The 11014-nt window shown below is 42.5% G+C and overlaps 1 protein-coding gene across 2 annotated transcripts in view; it reads left to right on the top strand.

The window, feature by feature from the left end:
• LOC310677170 (SERTA domain-containing protein 2-like) overlaps positions 1–8532 on the top strand; it is a 26472-nt gene extending 17940 nt beyond the window's left edge. For both annotated transcript variants that reach the window (XM_083439636.1, XM_083439635.1), the window contains exon 3: positions 4930–8532. In XM_083439636.1, the coding sequence (XP_083295762.1) occupies positions 4934–5788 (855 nt within the window). In that variant the 5' untranslated portion in view covers positions 4930–4933 and the 3' untranslated portion in view covers positions 5789–8532. The remainder of the gene's footprint in view (positions 1–4929) is intronic.
• The last annotated feature ends 2482 nt before the right edge of the window (positions 8533–11014 follow it).

Below are 11014 nucleotides of genomic sequence, written 5' to 3'. Positions count from 1 at the left end.
GTTGTCAAGCCTCTGCTTAAAGACCTCCAAAGAAGGAGACTCCACCACACTCCTTGGCAGCAAATTCCACTGTCGAACAGCTCTTACTGTCAGGAAGCTCTTCCTAATGTTTAGGTGGAATCTTCTTTCTTGTAGTTTGGATCCATTGCTCCGTGTCCGCTTCTCTGGAGCAGCAGAAAACAACCTTTCTCCCTCCTCTATGTGACATCCTTTTATATATTTGAACATGGCTATCATATCACCCCTTAACCTCCTCTTCTCCAGGCTAAACATGTCCAATGGTGTTCACACTCCTTAAACTGTGGTGCTATTTCTTTGTCAAGTTGATTATTTGGATTTTAAATGTGGGGAAAGTATAATTAAAATGAATAAAAAATAAAAATCTGAAATAAGACATTGGGTAGCTCTGTCTGACTGTTACAAACAATTGCTTGTAAATACTTTGGGAATTTGAAAATAATTTGAAATGTCTATTCATACTAACAAAGAATACTTATAACTAACCTGGAAGCTGCTGGTGTTGATCTCCTGGTTTGCCAAAGCTGTATAGTTTAGTAGAGTTGCATACATATTACTTAGAGTAGCAAGCTTACTTATCCAGAGTTACTGGCTGCTTTTTGGGGTGAATTTAAACAGTTAGGGGAGGTTTGTAATGTTTTGTAGTAACTAGAGAAAGCAAGGAATCTGAGTCTCCCATTGTGCTGAACATGGCAGGCTTTTCATTTCAGTTTGTATCCAAAGTTCAGAAACAGCAATTTGCTTTTCCAGCCAAGAATTGGCTTTGAACAGAGCCACAGGCAAGTGAAGCTGATTCTCTCCAGTCCCTCTTCCTTTATTGAAGTCTTGCAAGATGTTGATTTTAGAAGTGGTTGCTTACTTTCCTTAACTGATCAGCTGAGAGCTGAATGACCAAAGTAAACACCTGTGATCAGCTACAACTGTGCCTGGAAAATAGAACAAGGAAGCAGTTTAGGAGCAGTGGTTCTTGGTGAAGTGCTTCATGAAAACAAGAGAGAATGAGGCCCTTAAAAAAAAGGGTAATGAATCGCTTTTGCTTTAAGTGCTTTCTTCTGCATGAAGAGTCGCCTTTGTCCTTGCTTCATGTGTTGGGAGAGGCAGCTGTTTCTCTGCAACAGTTGGTGCCTGTGTCAGGTGTCTGTCTCCCTTGAAGATGGTGGCTCAGGAATTGCATTGCTGCCACTTCAGAGTGAGGGGCTTAAGATTAACACTTCCAGTGGTTTAGAATGTTTCCAGTCCTGACATCATTCACTGGTTCTCTTGAGCTCCTGTTCACAGGTGGAGCTTTAGCTGTCAAAGGATGGACTTCCAATACCAGGCTGCAAGTACTTCAGCTTGCCAGTCAGAATGTTTCCTTTTCTTCCAGGGGTTCTTCTGACACCCCGCTGAGCCTGTTTTGGAGGCCACATGGGGAGGGAGAGAACCCCATTGTGCAAGCGGAAGCTCTCATACAGGTTTTGCACTGAAAGCACTTATTAGGGGGATCCTACCTGAAGTCTTTCAGTTAACAACCTTTCCATTTGTTAATAAGTGCTGTGCTCGCATGAAAAGATCTGCATTAACCAATTCACACAGTTGTGGTTACCATTCATGCTCCCTAAATCTCCTGTTGTGTCTGTACCAGACCAGTGTGTATCTTGTACATTCGCTGCCCCCCAATCTACATGTCCCGTGGTCTCCAAGGTGCTTCTGGTTTCTTTCTTGTGCCTTCTGCAAAAAGGGACAATTATGTAGTCAAGATGGTCAGGATTCATGGTATCGGGATGCATTTTGTGAGGTTTTAAGTGGTCTTTATGTGTCGCTTTTGTGGAAAGATAGGGGAGCATCCCAGTAGATCAGTGCTGCATCTGAGCATCCTCAGATCTTGTTGGAGCTGCAGTGTTAGGGGAGGGTGGGTCCGCTTATTTTCCAAGCTGGACAAAACAGTAATTCAACATTTGTAATCTTAATAAGTTGTGTAAATATCCATGTACTTACTTACCTTTGCATATTTCTGCATTTGTTGGGAAGGGCACAGATCTGTGCAGAGGAGAGCAGCAGAACGTAATATTTTATGTATTTCAGAGAGGGAGAAGGGGTCCACTCAGTCATAGGAAAATCTTCATATGGTCGTCTTTAGTTTAGAAAATTTGCCTGGCTTGAACTGCAATGTGGAGCTGGCAACCACTACTGTCAGCTGAGCAGCTGTTGGCTGAGCCCAGTACTGAGACGAAAGGGAAGTTGGGAGGCCCTCTGCAGTGTGCAGGGTCTACAACATACTTACGTTCCAGCCTTAATCTGCCTTTCAATCTCAAATTTATGCATCCCCAACACCACCCCTTTCTGTGTGTGTGTTGAAGCAATTGAAGGATCTCCAAACGGTCCCCTACCAAAAGCAGATTTGCAAAGCCCAGATTTCACCGGTATCTTATCTGCAGCAGTGCAAATGCCCAGTTAACTTGTTTTGGTGTTTCTGAATTCTCTCTTCTCTCCAGTACCAAACAAGGGACTGACATGATCCTTTTTCTTGAGTCCATGCTCCAAATTGTGGGAGGCTTGAGCACCACTCAGACCTTATTATTTCTAAAGCAGTTTTGAGCACTATCCAGAAAAGGGGGGTGCATTAATAAGATTGCCAATTCCTCATTTACATATTGACACATCAAATGATATTTCATACCAGTTGATGAGATTATCCATGAAACTTCATGCCTCAGTAAACTTAGCCTCCAGTGTGCTCTCTCACTAAGGCCAAGTGCTTCTGTGTGAGAAACCTACAGGCAGATGGTTTGGGATAGTAAGTGTTGTGAAACCCACATTGGCATGGATTTAGTGGTAGAGGAACAACTCAGCTAGTGCAGTGGAGGTTTCCTGGTGCCTCCCTCACATTACAGCCCCTTCACCCCTTGAAAAGCCACTCCTGAGGGGGCTGTAGCAGGATAGGGAAATTAAGTGAATTTAGTAGGGCTGCCTAATTGAAGTGCCTTTCTGCTTATGCAAAACATTTCTGGATTCAAACCATTATCTTCAGCTGCAGAAAGCAACCTTTTTGTGGCACTTTCAAGACTATATGAGGCAGTGTGACATAAGCTTTTATGGACTAAAGTTCTAGAGTCTCAACAAATATTTCTTTAACATACCACAACACACTTTGTTGTTTTGGTGCAACATAGCTACCTTTCTCAAATTTGCCATTTGCCTTAGGTACTTCAAAACCACCAGTGTGTGATCACGACGTAAAATGATCTGCATGTGATTTCTTTCACAAAAGTGTTTTCTATGTAGAAAAACCTTAATTGCTGCTCCCTTTTGGTATGACACTCAAACTGAGAGTGTCCTGAGGAAGTTGGTTTGAGGAATCATGCTTTAGGTTTTTGTCGTTATGAAGTACAAATTCTGTGTTAGGTTTTGAGATACCCTCTTTACCCAGCTACATGCCCACAACCTCCCAATTCTCCCAAGATTGGAAGGGATCCTGATTAGAGTACTGTTTAAAGAGTCTTTCCTATGCTATTTTTTTCCTCATTTTCATTTTAAAAAGCTCTTGTGCCAGATCTCCACACTACTACTGAAACTTGGCAATGTAAGGGTTCTGTGGGAACAGCTGTCAAAGGAGAAACACTGAGGAATTTAGTTGCAAGGGTGGCTGGTGTGCACACCCCTCGCTGGACTTTGATCTACGGTTGCTGTAAGAACTGCTGTTTCCTGCCTGACTTCATTTGGGAAGATTTGGCAAGATCATTCCTCTCTCCCTCCCACCCAGCTTTCCTCCTTCTGAAGGACTTTCTTCTTACGAGCCAAGAGTTCTGCTTAAAAAGTCTCTCCCAAGCACCTCAATTGTCTGGAATTTTGATCAAAAGCACTTCTGCTTTGAAATACATTACATTGTTTATAGCCATGGGGAAGCTGTTGAGTTTGTAACAGGAGCAGAGTAGCAAGTCTCCAACAGCTTCTCTGAGAGCTTTTTTTCTGTGTTTGCCAAGACTAAAAGTCTATCTTCCAAGTTTGGGAGGGAAGAGGAGAGAGTATGGTCAAAATCAAAAAAATTATTGGGAGAACCCAGCTTTCCTTCAGCGCTCAAACCAGCTTTTAGATCAAGCAGCCTAAAGTGAATACTGAAATCTCAATGTTTAAACCATTTTTTTGCATGATTTGGGGGGGGGGGGCATTGGGAAAGAATCTTTAGTCTCTGAATGTTGCCAGTAAAAACTCAACATTACGCTAAATTAAGGAAATCAAAATTCTCTGAGCTGTTACAATCATGAAGATTAAGCAAATGAGTGTTTTTCTTATTTACCTAATTTAATATGTAGTGTTTACTCTGCTGGTTTGGAGGAGGACTAAGGAGCAACATGGCCACTGAAGCCCCTCACTCTGATACCCAAATCATTAACTTGGGCTTCTAGAATTGCAACTAGACATTGCCCACATGCTTCCAAGCATATATTGGCAACTGTAAGGGCTAGAAAACTTGTGTTTACAAAATTAAAGCTGGGATTCTTGGGAAGTTGAGGTCAGCAGCTTTTCTTCATGCTTGTGGCAAGCTCTAGCTATCCTTGCATTTCCACCTCCAAACACAGCAATCTGTTAGCTCTATGAAGGCAGTGATGGCCAAACTTGGCCCTCCAGCTGTTTTGGGACTACTATTCCCATCATCCCTGACCACTGGTCCTGTTAGCTAGGGATGATGGGAGTTGTAGTCCCAAAACAGCTGGAGGGCCAAGTATGGCCATCACTGCTATGAAGAGATCTGCCACAGCACCCTTGTTGAACACAAGTCTGGCTTATGTCTGGAAACTCTACTATAACACCTGGACTTTGATGGTAAAAAAGGATATATAACACAAAAAACCTAGGAGTGTTGTTACAGCCATATACTTGACTGTGTTATACCGCTCTGCAGTTTTATCATTGGTTTATGTTCTGTTTCAGGTTCATGTTGGGAAGAGGTCTGAAACGCAAGCTGAGTGATTATGAAGAGAACATGGCAGGTGTGTCAAGTGCCTTCGATTCCAGCCGAAACCTGCCATATCCACTCAAGAGGCAGCTGGTGCTCAATGTGTGCCTCACCAAACTACAGACCTACAAGATGCTGGCAGAGCCAAACCTGCACCGCTCTGTCCTTATCGCCAACACAGTCAGGCAAATCCAGGAGGAGATGAGGCAAGAAAATAGCCAGCAGTTCATTCATATGTGCAGTGGCTTCAGCACCAGCCCTTCCAGTTACCTGGGCTTGGATTTGTTTGGAATGCCACCACACATTTTCCCAGGTGTTCATCAGCAGGAGTCCAACGGTCATGAGCCACGGCCTGTGGAAGGCCCAATTGAAAACAACTTGCTGGTGGTTTCAGATAATGACATGTCATCTGCCATTTCATCTATTCTGAAAGACTTGGACTTCATGGAGGACGTGAGCCCACCTTCGTACCTGGCTGGATCTGGAGATGATCAGTTTAAGACTTCTGAAACTTCAGGCTTTCGGTTGGAAGATGACAGGCAAGACTTGAAGGGAGTGGAATGTGCATTTGGTTCCTTTGAAATTTCAAGCTCAACTAGCTACTTGAAAGACTTGGCTATCGATGACATTTTTGAAGATATTGACACTTCGATGTACGATTCAGACTTTGACTGCCCCTCACTAACTCCTCCAAGAGCATCGCCTGTGGCACCCACAGAAGAGATATTGAAAACCTTCTCTTCTTGCAATTCCTCATCAGCAAGCAACATCCCAATATGTAGAAGTGATCTCAGTGATTTGGACCATATCATGGAGATTCTTGTAGGGTCTTGATACTTTTTTAAAATCCAAAGATACTTTTTCCTGTGCTACCACCCTATGCTGGTTTGAAGAAAAAGCCACACAGAGAGAGGGATTGAACTGCAAAGTGTTACGTTGGAATGGTAGATAGACATTATCCTTAAGTGGTTCTCAAAACCTCTCCAAAACTTATATATAAACCAAAAAAAAGTGGCAAGCTGTTATATAAAATGGAGTATTTATTAAACCAATTGTGCAATTTTTTTATCCTAGGGTAAATGCAAGGAATATGTCTCTTGCACCTTTCCCTAGTCCCACAAATCTCACTTTTTTAAATGTGCAATTTTTAATCTGTCCGAAAAATTTGCATAACAGTAATTTCCATAAGGGGAAAACATCTTCTAAAGTCTAATGATTCTATTTTTAATATAAAATGAGACGCTTTGTTGACATTCACTGGAGTTGCATACTTGGATTTGCAACCTCAGTAAATACAAATATATTTTTAAAGTATTTAAAGGACTACAGGCCTCTTCCCTTTTGTTGAAGGAGCTTCAAGATGCTTGGCAGCAAAATGCCTTGCATTTTGTAAAGCATTTGAAACTATTTATTTTTGTAAAATTTTATAGTCTTTTTACATTTTACTACATTGCTCCATCATAGTTTAGAGATAACAAAAGAGGCACGGCAAAGCACTGATCTGGTTGGACGGAGCTGGCACTACCTCTCTAAGCAGCAATGCTGTAACTCTTTCCAGTGCTTTGTCTAAAACTGCAGATTTTTTGTTTTCTTGGATGGTGTTTGTGGCGGTATAAACAAGAAACTTCTCAGCGTCATAGCTGGCTTCGGAAATTTTATGGTATTTAATTATACACATTAACAAATGTAATTTATATGTAGATTATCCGATTTTAAACTTTGTCAGTATTATGTGCTTCAATTTGGGAGTAATATGGGTTTTTTAAATTTAGTATTTACTGTACAGGTAGAACTATTTTAACTCTTTGGAGAATATTGTATCTCTGCAACACGATTTCTAGATTTTATGTGCAATATACATCACTTAAGCAGAACATTTTTGCACACCTTGTATTCTTAAAGAAGTGCATCAAATCCAAATGGCAGGCACCAATTCAAGATTCTAGAGGTGTCTGAAGTGTACTGTGTGCACTCTATGTCCTGGCAACTTTGTCCTGTAGGAGTGGGGCGGGACATGTCTAAGAGCACAGCTGTGGCCTAGCAAGATTCCTTTTTGTGGGAGGAGGGGTGTTGCTTTGTTCAAAATGCTAATCATAGATTGTATGCCTTTCATGATGGTTTTTACTCCTTTTTTTTTTTGCATGAAAAATGCTAATAGTCTGCACTGTGCAAATCTTAGGATCACCCTATCAGAAGTTTAGGAATTTGCACAGCAGAGATCCTGATAAATTGCAGAAGCATATTTTGTCATATTGTAACATAGGCCTGCCATCAGCATCCAGTATGCATGAATGTGTCAGGACGCATGCACCCCCAGCAATGCCCACCAGGACTAAAGCCTCTTCCAGCTTTTCTTTGGTGCCACTGAGCAGGCCTTTCCTGCAGTAGTGTTGTTGGCTGATTATGGAAATTCATCAGATATCTGTACCCACCTCAATTTCTGCCCACTCCACCCATTCATCATACCTATCTAAGAACAGATGGCGTCAAAGTATCAAAAGCTAAAACCAGCCATCCTGTTTGTCATAGCTTCCAGACACATTTCTAAAGGCAGAGCAGATTGTATTAGAATTGGAAGACCCCCCCCCACACACAATAACTCTCAAATGTAATAGGCAATTCCTATTACATTTTTGGGAAACCGAGTCTGGCAGCCCTCTAGCACTGGTTGGAGCTGAGCTGCCACTTGGTTCCAGTAGGAGGTGCCCAGGCACCACAGGGAAAAGCAGGCCAAAGCAGCACCAGCCAACATCAGTTCCTTGCCCTGTTGTTCTAACCACAATTGACTTGCTGGAATCGTTGCTCCTCCCCTTCCCACCCAACTCCCATTGATGTTTTCCTAACCCCAGTATTGATATGACAATGGAAGAAGGTTTGTTCTGAGAGCATACTGGCTCAGCAATGATGCATTTTGGGGATAAAAGGCTCCAGACTGGGGCAAGAACGTGGTTGTTAGTTATGGAACAACCAGCATCAAGGTATGTCCCTAGGATAAATGCCTGAGGTTGTTCCACAGGTGACGTGGAGAAAGTTATCCAGATGTGTCTCTATCAGTAATATTGCTATTGTCAACCTTGTTTTCTAACTATTTATTTTAATTCTTTTATTTTATTGTTCATGAGGAATCCATCAAGCTTCAGATTTTTTAATAACGGAAACAGAACCTTGTTTAATCTGAAAATTATTCAAATACTCTATCTTTGGCTCCAAATATTGGGCTATTTATTTAGTCCTGACTCTACTAATAATGGAACCAGATTCTGCAACTAATGCAGAATGAATCCTGTTTTGTTGCCCTAGTGCACAGCTTGGCAAGCAAAGTGTGTTTACATGCACAACCCATGCAAATAGAGCTATACCACAGCAGCAGAACCTTCGGCAAAATGCTGTCCATCTTTGATGTAAAGGGATTTGGGTATAAAGAATGTACACAGATTGTGCAGAAATGCTTCTTTGTATGTATAAATATGAATCTTGAAAATGGTAAGGGCCTTCTGCACTGTGATGAAGCAGAATTGTGGTTAAAAGAATATTTTTTAAAATTTCTGTGATAATAAATATTTCATTCTAAGTTCTCATCTACAGAAGTAATTCTTGGTTAATTTGAATATTTGTGTGTACTTATAACTGTATTCCTGTTTGCCCTTAGTTTTCTACTGATACATAATGCCAGTAGAGCAAATGACCTGCCTTGGGCATGAGAGGTCCCATTCCTAACCAAGAGATACTGACTTGCACTGTGAGCAGCACATTTTGTGGGTCTAACTACATGTTACAGATGTGTGAAGAAAGTGCTGTTTCGTAAAGAAACATGGCACTGAGGAGAGGACCACTACCATTTATCTGCTCCAGTTACCTCCAGCCACTTTTCCAGAGAAGGTTTTAGAGGTGCGTTAAACACATCACAAACTTCACAGAGAAAGCAGTTAGCTGGGCAGCAGTTTGGAGCACAGAAATGCCAGGTGGGTAGATAAGTATTGACTCTGCTGGTTCTCTGTGGGGCCCAGAGGGCTAAGTTGCTGTGTTGGCATGGAATGTTTATGAACATTCCATATGCTTGGCCCACAACCCGTCAGGATGTTTATAGTTCTTTGAGACACGGGTTAGTTGTCTGGCTGGGATTAGAACCTCACATTGGCCCTAAAAACAGAGTATTTTTGTGTGGCTGAGGAAAGGAGGCAGGGAAACTCTGAGCCCAGAAGTGAGGTGGTTGGAGGAAAGGTACAGAATAAGCAATGAACAGGAAAGAATTTCAAGGGAGAAAAAGATGTGCAGAAACTTGCCTGAAAACCTGATTGTGGTCCAGGCTTAAGGTAGTTCTTATTTGTCTTTTTCAGTATTTTTAAACTGCCCCTTCATCTATGAAATATCAGGGAAATATACAAGAAAGATTAGGTAGTTGTGTGTATATGTGTGTTGTAAATTGATGAAAGACTGATAAAACTAAAAAGAAAAAAGACTAAATGATAACTGACTTTAAAATACATTAGCAAATATTTATGAGCAGGTGTTCAACTGATGGTAGCAATGGTGCCAGCTGTACTTTTATGGGTTTGGGTATGGAAATCTCAAGACACGGGGAGAGCTGCAGTTCACCAGGTAATTTTCTGAAGCTGGGCTTCCAGTGACAATGCTCATTCCAAGACTATCCCTCGCCACCAAGCTAAACTTATAGTCTTTCAAAGGGAGTGCAACCCATTTTGTACACCCAATTGCTGGACATACGAACCACCTCCATGTTGTCAGATGCTTCAGCTTACTAGCTTACATCCAGCCCACTTTGCAAAACCAGGCACTGGTCTGAACAGCCTCATGCTGCCATGTTACTACAAACACTTTGATAGCCTCACCCAGCAGCTTCTTATAAAATATTTTAACTCAGATAGACTAAGGTAATGGGTGGTATACAAATACATCATGTGGACAGGATGGGACCCTGTAGCAATCAGAAGCATGGGCAGAAACCCTCCAATGCTTTCTCAAAGTGACCCTTTATATTGGGGGAGGGAAGGGGAAAAGGCATTTGTATGTCCACTAATGGCCATGGCTAGAGGCAAAAGTGTGCAGAGCTGTAAATGTGCATTTTATGTGCCCCTCCCCTTTTTATTACATTAGACTGGTTCTTTCACACTTACACTTCCCTCCATATCCTCTATCCAGGCAAGGAAGAAGCATTGTCAGAGTTCAAGGATACATCCCAGCCAAGCAAAACAACTCAAGGGTGGTGTAAAACCATGTGGATAAGAGGTCTGGCTTAGGGAAAAAGCGTTGCATTTGTGATAAATGTCTATGCCTGGATGAGGCTTCAATCCCATGCAGCTGGTCTCAGCAGGATACTTCCCACCCAACTGCTATAGAACCAACTCCTAACTCCTAGAATCTGAGGGAGACTACTGGGTCATAAACGCCTACTCAACAAAGACAATTGGAATGGGGCAGTTTATTATTGCATAATAGAGTCGCAGGTCAGTCAGTTCCAGGTTCACATAGCAGGTGATGGGAAAGGCTCTGGGGTCTCTTGAGAGCCGCTAACAAACTTGTATAGACAGGGAAAGCTAGTTAGGTATGTCTAACATGGTTGTAATGGTTCTAGGGATTGCTCGTGTGTAAGTTGCCTTTACTCCTGGCTAGGTTGCATGGTTGAACCCTTTCTGTCAGGACAGCCTCAAGCTCCGTGGCTGCCTCAGTCACTGGCAGAATCCGTCAGTGGGCGTTTCTTAAACCGCTTCCAGCATAGAACCTGTTTGACGCCCAGTCTCCTCCCCCATTGCCTGCGCGAAAGTTTTCTGCGCAAGGTGGGTGTGGGCAACGGAGTACTCGTACCCTCTCCGCTGGTCTCCTGCGAAGAGTCCTGGAGCCACCTCTCCGATTCCTCCATCTCCTCCCCTTTCCCACTGGTGTTACACTGATTACCTTCCCCAGCGGAAGGGCTATCCCTCCTTCTACTAGGACCCTCTCCACCATCGTCCGGAAGCCTCCTCTCCGCCTCCCGCTCCGATGGCAGTTCCCTGACAATGGTATAAGGCAGTTTCTGAAGTACTTTAAATTCCACCCAAACAT

The sequence above is a fragment of the Podarcis tiliguerta genome (assembly GCF_965153285.1).
Source record: "Podarcis tiliguerta genome assembly, chromosome: 1".
NCBI classification, from domain to species: Eukaryota; Metazoa; Chordata; class Lepidosauria; order Squamata; family Lacertidae; genus Podarcis; species Podarcis tiliguerta.
This window is presented reverse-complemented; position numbering and strand designations above follow the sequence as displayed.